Below are 15,637 nucleotides of genomic sequence, written 5' to 3'. Positions count from 1 at the left end.
TAGTTCAGGTCACGATCCCAGGGTCCTGGAATCCAGCCCTGCATTGGGCTCCCTGCTCTGCGGGGAGTCTACTTCTCCCTCTTCCGTTCCCCCTGCTTATGTTCTCTCGCTCTCTGTCAAGTAAATAAAATCTTCTTTAAAAAATAATTTTTATTTTGAAAACTTCTCACATTCAGAGAAGTAGGGAGAACCATGTGAGCCTTTTATGTATTCATCCCCCGGCCTCAGCAGTTGACGACTCATGCCCAGTCTTGTTTAAACTACATTCCCATCTACTTTCCAGATTGTTTGAATCAAATCTCACACGTTTCCATCTATAAATAATTGCAGTATGTATCTCTGATGGCTTTTTTTTTTTTTTAAACATAACCATGATACTATTACCATGTCTTTTAAAAATCCTTAATATCCTTGTCAGTGTTCAGATTTTCTCACAGTTATTTTTTACAATCTGTTTTTTTGAAATCGGGATCCATATGAAGTACATACACCTCAAATGTTGATGACTCTCCTCTATTCTCATCGTTTTCACCCTTGCAGCTTGTTGGGGGAAAAGTAGGTAGTTTACCATGTAAAGTTTCCCACCATCTGGATTTTATTGATAGGATCCCTGTGGTATTTTTATTTTCTTTTTTTCCTCAGTCCACTGTATTTCCTATAAATAAGGAGTGAGATTTAGAGACTTGATGAGATTGAGGCGTTTTTCTCTCTCTCTCTCTCTCTTTTTTTTTGAAATGATAGGCAAAGCTTTATAGACGGTAAGTTTACATCTATAGGGAGAGGTACATAATGTCTGTATCCCATGATCACAACCATTGACATCATTGACAAGAGTATTTCACCAGGGTTACAGAATGGTAGTAGTCTCATTTTATCATTCTTGCATTTACTAGCAAGAATAAACCTACCTGCAAACGACAACTTTGCTATCCTGATGTACAATTTTCTAGGAAAGATGGGGTAAATACCTTTTTTTAAAATTAAAATTCTCAGTTATATCTTGATCGTTTTTTTAAATTTTACTTTTTTAAATCATTGCCTATTATGTGTCATGCACTGTACTAAAATACCACAGTACAACCACTTAATTCTTTTTACCGTTTCTGAGAAAGGCTATAATCGTTCATAGCAGTGGGTTTTTAAATAATACTCCTCAGAATCTCTCAAGGTCTCTCCCAGTCAGCTGAGAGCAGGGGAAGCAGAGGGTCACCTGACACTGCCACCCTGTGGGGCTACCTTCCCTGCTTCTATGGAGCAGCTTCCCTTTTCCCTAGGGATGCTATTTAGATTTCTTTTGAAACCACCACTTCAAAGTATAATGGCTTTCCTGTGAACTCAACCATTTAAATTCCTCTGATTCCCCTAACCAGGTCCCCTGCTTTAATCCACACTACTGGCTTGCATGCACCCCCCTCCTTCCCAGCTCTGCTTGTACTCTTTCTTTCTATCCCATCACCTGGCACACCCCTCACCCTCCTCTCTGTTCCAGTTCTATCTTACCCCAGTTTGTCCCATCTCTGCCATAAGGCTTTCAGCATTTCTCTTCTTCCTCTTCCAAATTACTCTCACACTTTTTGTATTTCTAGCTTAAAATTTGTCATTCAGTTACAAATAGTTTTCTCTCTCACAATACATTTGCATTTTTTATTTCTAAATGACTTCCTGTGCCTAGTGGAGCTTCCAGTTTATCTAGACTAGTACTTCTGGATGATTTTCGCTTTAGACACACAATATACTCCTAATACATGTGGGTTAGTGAACCACATTCCCCACCCCATGCCCAATTTTTTATTTTGAAAAATTTGAAACCAACAGAAAAGGTGACGAATTAGTATAGTGGTCACCTTTTATGTTACACTCTAAACAGATTTGACAGTTGTTAACATTTTGCCAGGCTTGCTTATATGTATACCATTGGCCCTTGAACAATGTGGGGCTAGGGGCATTGATTCCCCTCACACTTGAAAATCCACATATAACTTTTGATGCCCTTAAAACTGAACAGCCTACTACTCTTGACTGGAAGCCTTACCAATAACATAAACAGTCAATTAACATTTTGTATGTTATGTGTATTATATGTATAGATTACATGTAAGAATACATTCTTACAATCAAGTAAACTGGAGAAAAGAAAATGTTATAAAAATCATAAGGAAGAGAAAACACATTTACAGTACTGTACTGTATGGGGGAAAAATCCATGTATAAGTAGATTCATAGTTCAAACCTGTGTTGTTCAAGTGTCAGCTGTACTTGGGTTTTGATTCTTCTAAACCAGCTGATAGTTGTAAACATGATACTTGACCCCCACATACCTACATGTGCTTCAGTATGTATCCGCTAAGAATAAAGACACTTTCCTACTTATATATAATACCATTACCACACTTGATGAAATTTAATGTTGATTTAAAATGCCTAATGGGGTGCCTGGCTCAGTCAGTAGAGCATGCGACTCTTGATTTCAGGGTCGTGAATTTGAGCCCCCACATTGGGTGTAGAGATTACTTAAAAAAGAAAAGGAATGAAAATCTACCTTTAAATATTTTTAAAAAATAATAATGCCTAATACTCATCAGTGTATATTCTGATTTCCCCCAAAATATTCTTTGTAACTTTTTTTTTTTACTCTCAGACTGGTATCCTGAAAGGAATCAAAAGAATTTGGTTGTTACCTCTTTAGTTTTCTTTAAAAAAATCTCCCTAACTTGTCATGACTTGTATGGCACTGAAATTTTTTAAGAGCCTAGATTGGTTGTCTCGCAGAACGGCTCTCATTTTGATTTGTGTGGTTATTTCCTCATGATTAGATTCAGGTTAAATGTTTTTGGCAAGAAAACCACAGTAGGTGGTGTTCCGTGCTTCTCATTGCATTGCATTGGGAGATACATGGTATCAGTTTGTCTGATTATTAGTGATATTAACTTGTGTCTTAACAGATCTGTTCATCTTTTCCCTTTTGTAATTAATGGTTGACTACATGTCTGAAAGTATGGGAACTCGACCATAATCTGAAAATTAATGGAATGGATTGGTGTCATTTCCAATAATGAAACAAGTTGGTTTTAACAAATACGGACATATTTTATTTTAAACTCACTGTATCAAATTTAAGTCAAATATGATTGGGCACCTGGATGGCTCAGTCGGTTAAGCGTCTGACTCTTGATCTCAGCTTGGGTCTTGATCTCGGTTGTGAGTTCAAGCCCCACGTTGGTCTCCATGGAGCCTACTTAAAAAAAAATTTTTTTTTTAAATATAATACATAGTTAGAACGAGATTATTTGCTACATAGAAAAAGTGTTACAAAAATTGATCAGAAGACATTTCCTCTAGCATATTTAAAATACATGTGTCATATCTCTCACTTAGAATGCATTCATACTTCTTTATGTCACTCTAAATACAAAATTAGATTTCATTGATAGTTTCCAGCAGTGCCTAGGATTTTAGCAGTTAGTTCTCATTTTTTTGGTATACACAATTGATAGTTTATTTTCTCAAAATTGATTTGTCAGTCCTCAGATTACTCAAAAGAGATGAACTCCAAAGTTAAAGCTTTCTCTTTTCACTTGGTAAAAGCAATTTAATTCAGAGTAAATAAATCTTGGCGCTGTATCTATAACCTGAAATTTAAGCAACATGAAACAAAGATTATAACACCTGCATAAGAGTGAGATCCACCAGGTAGTGTCTTCATCTAGATTGAAAATGCATGTGTACCAGGTTACCTAAAGCAACCGCCGGTGCTGGAGCCATGGTATCCATCAGCCACACCAGCAGTTTGATGGTGACTCTTCCCCACTGGAGCTCTACTTGCACTATGGGCCTCGCTTTCTCTCTCACTGCACTCTATACATAAAGAACGTTTACTTTTTTCTACTTCTTCGTGTAGTTGGGGGGGGGGGAAATCTGTTTCTATATTTTTATTTGTGGTTGTATTGCTTTTTTTCCTGAGAAAGTACTGTATTTTATTCCATTCATTTCTTAGGCTTTGGGGTGAGCCTGTTAATCTGCGTGAACAGCATGATGCTTTAGAGTTTTTTAATTCATTGGTGGATAGTTTAGATGAAGCTCTGAAAGCCTTGGGACATCCAGCTATGCTAAGTAAAGTCTTAGGAGGTTCCTTTGCTGATCAGAAGATTTGCCAAGGCTGCCCACATAGGTAAGTGCTGATTGTATGTTTAAAGTTCTACTGTTTATTTACTAAGAAAAATAAAATATTTATTAGTAGTTATGTACAAAAGTGGAGTATGCCACCAGTTTAACTATATACCTGAGACTGGATGAATTATATACTGTGCATACCTTACTTAACTGTTGTGGGTTTGGGTTTTGTGTGTGGTGGTGGTTTTCGTGGAGGTTTTTGTTTGTTTTTCTGGTTTTGGGGGGTTTGGTTTCATCAAATAACTTTCGGCTCCTCTTTTATGTATGATCATTACTGGGGAAATCAAATGGCATTTTGCATATATAGCTTACAGGTGTTACTCATAAATTTGCCCTTTATCTCAGAGTTAAAGCAATTAAAATATTACAAATACATTAAGCTTAGAAGATGACGGACATGGAGTACAATTTCCATATATAAGTGAAATAACTTTTTTTTTTTAAATATTTATTTATTTGAGACAGAGAGAATGAGAGAGAGAGAGCATGCACATGAGAGGGGGGAGGGTCACAGGGAGAAGCAGACTCCCTACTGAGCAGGGAGCCCGATGCGGGGCTCGATCCCGGGACTCCAGGATCATGACCTGAGCCGAAGGCAGTTGCTTAACCAACTGAGCCACCCAGGCGCCCTGAAATAACTAACTTTTAAAATAGCATTGATTGTGATCATTATCCTTAAGGTATCTTTTCAACAAAAAACATAGCAAGAGTTGAGTGAACAAATTGTGTTTTTGACTTAAAAAGGAAATTGATTAAAGGACTCTTATTAAAGGGGCGTCTGGGTGGCTCAGTCATTAAGCGTCTGCCTTCGGCTCAGGTCATGATCCCAGATTGAGCTCCGCATCAGGCTCCCTGCTCTGCGGGAAGCCTGCTTCTCCCTCCCTCTCCCCCTCTCCCCCTCCCCCCCCCCGCTTGTGTTCCCTCTCTCTCGCTGTGTCTCTCTGTCAAATAAGTAAATAAAATCTTTAAACAAAAAAAAAAGGACTCTTACTGAAAATAGTTAACTATTAAAATTCACTACTAGTAGATACAGGGTCTATGCCTATTACATGGAAGTTTTACTTTGGAATTTCTCTTGCATGTTACTGATTACTGTTGGCTTGAAATCAAATTTTCACCAAAATATCACAGTACGATAGTATTTTCTACAAGCGTAAACAGTATTATATAGTCATGAGGTGTGTGTGTATATGGCTGGTGGGAGTGTTTCATATTTGATCAAAGGGAAATGATTGGCAGAGAGGTAATGCTATATAAATGAGAAATTACCGTGAGGTTAAACCATTCATTCAGAACAAGACTATGTAATTATTCACATAGCCCGCACAAGTTTTGGTCATTTTGAAAGACCTTTTGTATTAGGTGGACAATTAAACTGTCACTTTTAACCTCTTGATTTTCGATTACTGATGAAAATAAGCCAACTTTTTGCTCATTTATTCTAATCAGTCCTTGTTGGTTTGTTTTAGACCGTTTTCAGAGTCATTTGGAAATTACTGCTTTTCTTTGCTAAGTGAAAATGTCCAGAGAGCATGATCATAATTAAGATCCCAAAAGTCCTGTTCTTATTACATGCCAGAAGTTACATAAAGAGTCCCAAGTCTATCTGTTTTACGGCATTATTTGTCTAGATCAGGAGTTAGCAAACTATGCACCATTGGTCAAATCCAGCCATGCATCTGTTTTTATAAAAAACAGTTTTTTTGGAACGTATCTACCTCTTTACCTACTCTCTAGCTGCTTTCCCTATAACAGCTGAGTCACAGAGACCTCATATCCCCAAAAAGAGCTTATAATAGGGACTCTTCTGGCCTTTTACAGAAAAAATTTTGCTGGCTTTCTCTCATCTTTGAATGTCCTACTTTTTAAGTGAAGTCCTAAGTTCTGACTTCTTTTTTCTTTTTTATGGGTTGTTCCCTGATCATAGTAGCAATATGCTTTATACCTACTTCATATTCCATTCATGCCACTTACCAATACCTTTGTGTACCTTTTTTCCCATAGCTAAATTGAAAAGCCCCAAATACGAGGGACTTGTCTTCAACATTGACTATCCCGGAGTACTTTTACACATGGAAGGCACTCCAAATATATTTGTTGAATGAATAAATTTGATGGTTGAGAGTGTATTCTCCCACATCCCATGTTCTGAGTTTATGAATGTGTCTCCTCAGAAATCTGAAATTTCCCTGGGTAGAAAATTGCCACAAGGTGGGATTCTGGCTCCTGCTCAGATTGCTTATCTCCTCTTGATTGGTGTGTTCAAACTTGTGCTTTATTAAGGTTTCCATTACAGAGAAGAAGGACCATTTAAAAATTCAGCCCATTAATAGTTTAAAATATCCTTTTCAGAAGTTGATGAATTCATGCTTTGGCCTTGGCATGAATTACTGCCTAACTAGATGATAGTGGAAGCAGCATGGTAGACTGTAAAGAGCTTAAGCCATGAAGCAAGACAGACCTGGCTTCAAAACACGATTTTGCCTAGTAATCTTGACCAAATTACCCTTTCCAAACCCCAGTTCTCTCATCTCTGAAGTGGAGTTGGTGCTATTTCTCTAGCAGGTTTGTCATGAAGACAAAGAACCTGATGTATATATGGGCTGTAAACAACCCAATGTAGTGCCCAACACTAGGTAAGTGGCCAAATAAATGTGTCATTTATTGGTAGCATTCTGTGATTTCGGGTTTCATGTCATATTATAAATATTGCAAATGCAGTTTTCATTAAGTCTATAACTAAAAATGTTTAGAAAACTAAGAAATTCTTTTTATTTCTTACTATCTTTAGATACGAATGTGAAGAATCATTTACGACTTTGAATGTAGACATTAGAAATCACCAAAATCTTCTTGATTCTTTGGAACAGTATGTCAAAGGAGATTTATTAGAAGGTGCAAATGCGTATCATTGTGAAAAATGCAATAAAAAGGTATGAATTATCCAGGGTTTTTTTTAAGTAACTATGGTTAAATTTCATGGATTTGAAGGTTGGTTGCTTTTGTTTTTTATTTTTATTCCCTACCCTGCTTTGTTATAGTGGTAGCAGAAGGTAGTTAAGGTAACTGGTACAAAGATTATGATTTTTCAGGGAAAGAAGATTAAGAGAGGGTAGTGCCAGCAGGGCTAGGGAAACGGGTAAGTAAGAGTGAACATCTTAGAAGTCATAATAGCTTACTATCACCTTCTCTTGTTGGAGTTCCACAGACACTTGCCGTCCGTATCCAGCCAGACTGCTGTTGAACCCCTCAAAGCTATAGCGCTGACAGGAAAACATTTCTCCTATCCTATCCATTTACTTGTAAGGACCAAGAAGTTTACTGAAACCTTCATTACTCGGTTTGGTCACATAAGAGTTCTTCTACCACCTGTGTTTTTAAACCACTGGGATCAGATTTTTAGGCCCACCTGATAGTTATCTCAGGGCACTTAACGGCTCTTAGGGAGAGACCGTTTACACAGACAGTAAATAACGTGTATCTGCCTGGGCTCCCAGATTTTCTCACCTCCGAGTCACCTGTATCATTTTGACATTTACACGCCACTTAAAGAGGTATTAAAGTCTAGTTGAGATGCGAGCTGTGAGGCCGGTGACTCAGCCCCTCTCCTGCTGCTCCCCACTACCACCAGGAGCTCCTGCCTGGGAGCTTGTGAGGATTACATGTGTGACTCCTTGGGCAGCACTTGGCATATTACTTGGCACCTAATGGCCCAATAGATATTAGCTGCTATAGTATTTCTTCAGCACATCTTCATTTAGCATAACAGTAAATACCAAACAAGTAACAGTGGTTAGATAGCAATGACGGTATAGAATCCAGGCAATGAGTAATGTCTGTGTCGCTAATTTTTGCAACTTGTAGCAAATGCCATCAACTATTTCCATATTATTGGTTTTAGTTAGCATTTTTTGAAATGCCCACCTGGACAGAATAACCTTGATTATATTCATTGCTGAGTGTTTGTTTCCACTTGTAACCTCCAGTTAGTCTTCATGAGAATTTAGTAATATAGGCTTGTAGTTCGTTTTATGCAGTGGATTATAAAAGAACATCTAGTAACTTGCTCTGTTTATTTTAGGTTGATACCGTAAAGCGCTTGCTAATTAAAAAATTACCTCCCGTTCTTGCTATCCAACTGAAACGATTCGACTATGATTGGGAAAGAGAATGTGCAATCAAATTCAATGATTATTTTGAATTTCCTCGAGAGCTGGACATGGAACCTTACACAGTCGCAGGTGTTGCAAAGCTGGAAGGAGATAATGTAAACCCAGAAAGTCAGTTGATACAGCAGAATGAGCAGTCTGAAAGTGAGACGGCAGGAAGCACGAAATACAGACTTGTGGGTGTGCTGGTACACAGTGGCCAAGCAAGTGGGGGACATTATTATTCTTACATCATTCAGAGGAATGGTGGAGATGGTGAGAGAAATCGCTGGTATAAATTTGATGATGGAGATGTAACAGAGTGTAAAATGGATGACGATGAAGAAATGAAAAACCAGTGTTTTGGCGGAGAGTACATGGGAGAGGTATTTGATCACATGATGAAGCGCATGTCATACAGGCGCCAGAAAAGGTGGTGGAATGCTTACATACTTTTTTATGAACGACTGGATACCATAGACCAGGGTGATGAGTTGATAAGATACATATCTGAGCTTGCTATCACCACAAGACCCCATCAAATTATTATGCCATCAGCCATTGAGAGAAGTGTACGGAAGCAGAATGTGCAATTCATGCATAACCGAATGCAGTACAGTCTGGAGTATTTCCAGTTCATGAAAAAGCTGCTTACATGTAATGGTGTTTACTTAAATCCTCCGCCAGGTAAGTATCAAAAATTTAGCTTCTTAGTAGAAGCATAATTCTTACTGTACTTGCAAGATTTCTTAGCAAGCATCAGCATGTTTACATTTTTACTTTGGGATGTTTTAAAGCCATATTTCAGTTATCTTTGAGCAGTATATATTGTCTTGCTGTTTGGAAACGGGAGCTTTTGTTTATTCTAACAATTTGTTTTTGACTCAAGCATTAGTTTGAAACATGCTTTACTGAACTAAGAATTACTTCATAAGTAGGCGCGGGGGGGGCAGTTAGCAAAGTTAGGACTTCTAGAAATCAGTGGAAATGCAGACTTGTTTGAAAATGGAGCTTAGACATAGAAATTTGTTTTTTTGTTTTTTTAATGTATTTGCCTTTAAAAAAATGTATTTGCCTTTTTTATAGGGCAAGATCACCTGTTGCCTGAAGCAGAAGAAATCACTATGATTAGTATTCAGCTTGCTGCTAGGTTCCTTTTTACCACAGGATTTCACACCAAGAAAATCGTCCGTGGCTCTGCCAGTGATTGGTACATTGCTTTGGGTTTTCATTCCTATTATCCTAGCATTTAGTTTGGTTCTTTAATATATTGCTTTATTTTTTTCAAATCACAACAGTCTTCTTTCAGATCTGAAATGCAGACTACAAAAACTCTTGATAGCACTAGTGAGAGAAATCATATAAAAATAATTACTTAGGTTAAACATGACCTTTCATTGTTCTGAGGCTGGCTTCTGCTTCTGTTACCTTATATCCTATCTTTGACATCTGTATACAAGAGATTATAGGATGATACTTAAAAGTCTGAGCTACTTAATCCAGAAATTAGTGGTTTTAGCTTCCCTAGATTAAATTTTGCCATAGATTAAAAACATAACAAATAAAATGAGTGTCCTAAGTTTCAAATTGTGAAAGTATAGAGGCCATTATAATACCTTAATTGAACAATTTTTATGTACTCATCCAGTGGTAAGATGTTCAGGAAAGGTTAGGGGAGTGATTGTTTTGTCATTGAATGTTGGTACTAGAAGCAACCGTTGCTGGTTCTCTCACTCCAGTAGTAAAAGAAGGTCTTTGATTTTTATTTGGTTCATAGAGACCCATATCTGTACTATATACGAAACACATCATTGAATTGCCATTCATAAATTTTTTGTTTTGTCTTAGGTATGATGCATTGTGTATTCTCCTTCGTCACAGCAAGAATGTCCGTTTTTGGTTTGCTCACAATGTCCTTTTTAATGTTTCAAATCGCTTTTCTGAATACCTTCTGGAGTGCCCCAGTGCAGAAGTAAGGGGTGCATTTGCAAAACTTATAGTTTTTATTGCACATTTTTCCTTGCAAGATGGGCCATGTCCTTCACCTTTTGCATCTCCCGGACCTTCTAGTCAGGTAATTGCCTGGTTTTCTTTTTAGTGATTAAATACTTAACAAATCTCTTGCCTGAAAGTTGAAGTCACAAATATATGTACATCTGATAACATTTACCTTGTGAACAGATGTGTGCACACACACACCACACCATCTGATAATCTGGGAGTTCAGTAAAAATACTTCACAGCAGTGAATAACAGTTATTAGCTCTTTAAAAACAACAGAATTTTCTTTGTTCGTTCAGTTAGAAGCAGTGGCTTAATTTTACACATGGTTATGTATATTATTTGTAAAGTTTTTTTTAATGGCCTTCCATTTATTAAAAATTAAAACATCATGAAGGCTCTAGATGAAATCTACTTCAGATCTTCATTCCCTTTCCTAAAAAGCAACCCTTTTTAATTGTATGTTGTGTAATTAGTCCTTCCAAAAATTTCTGCCTATATTCAACATGGGTGTGTGTGTGGGTGTGTCTGTCTGTGTCCCCTTTTATGCAAATAGAATTATATTGTTCCTATATCTTGTCACTGGAAAATAGCCAGTGTTGTATCCTTTACAGGCTTATGACAACTTAAGCCTAAGCGATCACCTACTACGGGCGGTTCTCAATCTCTTGAGAAGGGAAGTTTCAGAGCATGGGCGTCATTTGCAGCAGTATTTCAATCTGTTTGTAATGTATGCCAATTTAGGTAAGAATTTAAATTGTTACAGTTCTGTTTTAATGTATTCTATTAAGTGGCAAAGTCTTTTAAGTTGAGTGATGAAACATTTTTTACTGTACTTTTCACCTTGTACTTTATAGTTACTTATGCATATCTCTGCAGTATACACAGGCCAGAATCATGTCTTTTTTTTTTTTTTTTTTAAGAGTAAGTAGGGGAAAGGGCAGAGGGAGAGAGACCCATGAGATCACAACCTGAGCCAAAATCAAGAATTGGATGCTTAACTGACTGAGCCACCTGAGCCACCCGGTCACCCCCAGAATCTGTGTCTTAATCATGTTTTTATCTCCTAAAACAGTGGTGCCAGATCTGTCTGGATTTGAAAATACTGATTCCTAGGCCCCATCCCACACCAACTGAATCAGAATTCTCAGAGCTAGCGCAAGGAATCCACATTTTCAAAAAGTCCCTGGATGGTTGTGATACTCACCCAAGTTTGGGTAAAGGACTTGGTCTGAACATAAGTTTCTATTGAAGTAAACTAAATTGAAATTACAGATAATATATTCATTTACCCTATTATCTATGTTATTACCTCTGTTTAACATTTTCCTTCTCAAAGTAACCTTTCTAACATCACCTGATCAGTGATCCCAGAATACTTAAAAGTTAGTTATGCTGTCTTCTACTTATTCTGTTGTTTTTTTATTGTGTTCACATTTTTGTGTTGCTCCCCAACGAGATTGCAGAGATCAGAGTTTTTCCACAGTGACACTCAGTAAATGTTTGTTGAATGAAAAGATGGACAGTTAGGAATATTATCAAAAATCCTTCCATTGTCATTTGCTGTTTGTTCATTGGCTTTGGGGTGATAAATTTCCTATGATTATAATTTATTAAAGTTTCTTTTTCTTTTTTCTTTTTTTTAAGTTTTATTTAAGTAATCTCTGTGCCCAATGTGGGACTCCAACTCATAACCCTGAGCTCAAAGGTCGCATGCTCTTCTAACTGAGCCAACCAGGCACCCCTAAAATTATAAAAATTTCTTACCAATCAGGTATTAATGCACCGTTCCCAACATGATTAATTTATTGAGACATTCCATTTAAAATCTTGGTGATCGGGTGCCTGGGTGGCTCAGATGGTTAAGCGTCTGCCTTCAGCTCAGGTCATGATCCCAGGGTCCTGGGATCGAGTCCCGCATCAGGCTCCCTGCTCCTTGGGAGCCTGCTTCTCCCTCTGCCCCTCCCTCCCTCTCTCTCTCTCTCCCTCCCTCTCTCTCTCTCCCTCTCTCTCTCTCTCTCTCTCTCTCTCTCTGTCTCTCATGAATAAATAAATAAAATCTTTAAAAAAATAAAAAAAATAAAATCTTAGTGATCTTAGTGATGATAATGAATATTTGGCCAAATTTGAATAACTTATTTAAAAGTTTTAAAAGAGGGGCACCTGGGTGGCTCAGTCTGACTTCGGCCAGGTCATGATTTCGAGGTCCTGGGATTGAGCCCCCAACATTAGGCTCTACGCTCAGCAAGAGTCTGCTCGTCTCTCTCCCTCTGCCCTTCCCCATGCTTGTGCTCGCTTTCTCTCAAATAAATAAAAAAATCTTAAAAATACAAAAAGTTTGGGGTGCCTGGGTGGCTCAGTTGGTTAAATGTCTGCCTTCGGCTCAGGTCATGATCCCAGGGTCCTGGGATTGAGTCCTGCATCAGGCTCCTGGCTCAGCAGGGAGCCTGCTTCTCCCTCTGCCTCTCTCTGTCTCTCTCTTTCTCTCTCTCTGACAAATAATCTTTAAAAAAAAAAGTTTAAAAGAAAAAAAATACCTTTTATCCAAGATTAAGTTCTCTAATCAAACATCCCTGTCATTCCATGTTTTTTGTGTGTGTGACCTTACTAATCACCAGTTTACCTCGGGGGCCCTTTTAACATAAGCAACATTCTACTTCTCTGTAGTTTGTCTTTTCCTTTACCTTTCCATATTAGAGGTGCTTGGTTATTTGTAGTTGAAAAGGGAGAGAATATTCATTGCACAAACAAGCAAGCGGAATCTGTATTTCAAAGTTAGAAATACCAAATTTAGGCATTCACAAAAATCCTATTCTGTTCAACTCCCTTTTTAGATACTGCCTGTTCACAAAGCATACATCATTGGCATGTAATGTAATTTAATTAAGATTTCCCTGCTAAAGGCAAATACATATCCATAAATTTTATTTATTGTTTTTAAAGATTTTATTTATTTGAGAGAGAGAACACGAGCCAGGGGGAAGGGGCAAAGGGCGAAAGAGAGAGAGAAGCAGACTCCCCGCTGAGCTGGAAGGCAGACACTTAACCGACTGAGCCACCCAGGCACCCCCAGATCCATAAACTTCAATGTACCACTTATGCTTTGGGGTTCAGAATTGTTTGTATATACCATGTATTATGTAATATCCCTATAGCAGGGTCCAAGACAGCACCTTATAATCATACACATTAATATTTCTACAGTCAAGCATGAATAGTCACCCTGAGAGGGGATAAATGAAGACTGTGAATAGCCTCTTCTCAGTTCAGGCCAGCTTTTCCCACCAAACATGTTTTGACACCAACTTTATGAAATAATTTTGTTTATATTTATGATAAGAGCTTTTTGAATCTCGGGATTTCAGATAAGGGATTGTGGGCCTGTATTTTTTATACTTATGGAATATGACAATAAAAAGGACAGCCTATTGTCTAATGGGGTATAGAAGCAAATAAAAAGATAACTGCCATAAAGTATGTTAATGGCTATAATAGGGAAAAATACAAAGTGCTATGGTAGTATATAATAGGGATACCAGACCAGGTTTGGTGAGTACAGGGGACTTAATGGGGGAGTTGATGTGGGAATTGGTTGTTTGGGGTTTCTATCCAGAGTGAACAGCAGATGCAAAGACTTGGAATAAACTCAGTGTGTGGAGGAAGTGAAAGTTATTCAGACTAGAAATGATCTCTGATCAAGCTATTCTGGCAAGCCTCTTGAGGGATTCTAGACTTTATCCTAAGAGCATTGATGAGCCATTGTAGAGTTTTTAATAGACATACCTTCTAGAAAGATCACTCGGACTACAGTGTGGAATGGATTGCAGGGGAATAACACTAGAGATTGTTAAAATGATTTATAGCAGAAGATCATTGTGGCCAGTACTGGGGAACTGGCAGTGAGGAGGAGATAGAAGTGGACAGATGCTGATGCTTTTTATTAGCAGTAAAGTCAGTAGGATTTAGTGATTGGGTATTGAGAGGGGAACACAGAAGAGATGTTAAGTGATGCCCAGGGTTCCAACTGAGTAGATAGCAGTGCCATGTACTGAGAGAGGAGAACACAGGAGGAAGAACATGGATAGGGGAGTAAAGTGATGAGTTAAGTTTGGGCAAATTGAGTTTGAGCCTGTTGGACGCCCAAATAGTGATGTTCAGTGTTCCGGTAGAACATTTAAGATACTGGAAATACTTTGGTATCATCTGAACGAAAATAGCTGGAACTTGAAGCCGTTAGAGTGGGTTTGATCATCCAGGAAAAGCATACAGTGTGAGACAATAGCCTGGTGTGGGAACTTTGAGGAGCAACCATTTTTCAAAGACAGAGGAAAGAAAACTCAGAAATGAGACCAAGGAGAAGAGGTTGAAAGAAAGGAAAAGAGGAATCCAAGAAGGAAAGGAAGCAGTTACGGTTTAGAACTATTCCTTAGCTTTACCCCAGGAAGGGGGGCAGAAACCAAACTGGCATGGGTTGAGGAGTAGGAAAATAAAACAGATGACACTGAGTTTAGGCCTGATTTTCAAGTAGCTTAGCTGTGGAAGAAAATAGAGAGGCAGTGTATAAAAGAATTCTTATTTCTCACTGGGTTTTCATCATCCTCCCTTACGTTGAGGATTGAAGTCTAGGCTAGTCCCCCAGACTCTCGGGCCATAGAAAGTATTCATTTTCTTTATGCCTGGTTTGACTGGAAAGTCATGGTTTTTGACCATTTTAAAACTTAAATCTAATTATACCATGGAGATTTTCTGTTCTGGTTAAATCATTCCCTGAATGCTAAGTAAGAGTTTTTTGATTTTATAAATTTCTGATTTTATTTTTATTAATTCTTAAGCTTTTAAGGTAAAACCATTATTACATCTCCAAGAGGTAAAAAGAAAAAAGTTTTCTGATTATAAAAATCATAGAAAAATATTTTAGATAATTGCTTTATTATGAAGCCCTTATCATCCTAATTCTTTTCTCTTTTGTAACTCTTCTCCCCCTCGTCCCGCTGCTTGCTTCATGGAAGGTGTGGCAGAGAAGACACAACTTCTGAAATTGAATGTACCTGCTACCTTTATGCTGGTGTCCTTAGATGAAGGTCCAGGTCCTCCAATCAAATACCAGTATGCTGAATTAGGCAAATTGTACTCAGTTGTGTCACAGCTGATCCGCTGTTGCAATGTCTCTTCAAGAATGCAGTCTTCAATCAATGGTAAAGTAGAATACTCCATCCTTTACATTGGTTTTAAAATACTGCTGGCCATTCGTAGTACCCAGTTAAAAGTAATTCTGAAGATGTTTAAATATAAAACCAAGAGTCTGACAATCTATAATA

The 15,637-nt window shown here is 37.9% G+C and overlaps 1 protein-coding gene across 5 annotated transcripts in view; it reads left to right on the top strand.

Moving 5' to 3' along the window:
* Positions 1–15,637, top strand: part of USP9X (ubiquitin specific peptidase 9 X-linked) — a 156,911-nt gene that overhangs the window by 129,172 nt on the left and 12,102 nt on the right. For 3 of the 5 annotated variants that reach the window (XM_028113337.2, XM_028113338.2, XM_028113336.2), the window contains exons 33-39: positions 3,995–4,168; positions 6,962–7,103; positions 8,252–9,005; positions 9,405–9,528; positions 10,167–10,392; positions 10,913–11,063; positions 15,329–15,514. In XM_028113337.2, coding sequence (XP_027969138.1) covers positions 3,995–4,168; positions 6,962–7,103; positions 8,252–9,005; positions 9,405–9,528; positions 10,167–10,392; positions 10,913–11,063; positions 15,329–15,514 — 1,757 coding nt within the window. The remainder of the gene's footprint in view (positions 1–3,994; positions 4,169–6,961; positions 7,104–8,251; positions 9,006–9,404; positions 9,529–10,166; positions 10,393–10,912; positions 11,064–15,328; positions 15,515–15,637) is intronic. The other 2 variants (XM_028113340.2, XM_028113339.2) reach the window with 1 other exon arrangement.

The sequence above is a fragment of the Eumetopias jubatus genome, unplaced genomic scaffold, assembly GCF_037043125.1.
Source record: "Eumetopias jubatus isolate StellerSeaLion01/CBP00866 unplaced genomic scaffold, mEumJub1_p1.0 scaffold_11, whole genome shotgun sequence".
Classification (NCBI taxonomy): Eukaryota; Metazoa; Chordata; class Mammalia; order Carnivora; family Otariidae; genus Eumetopias; species Eumetopias jubatus.
The sequence above is the reverse complement of the archived record's forward strand: the minus strand, read 5'-3'. Positions and strand labels throughout refer to the sequence as shown.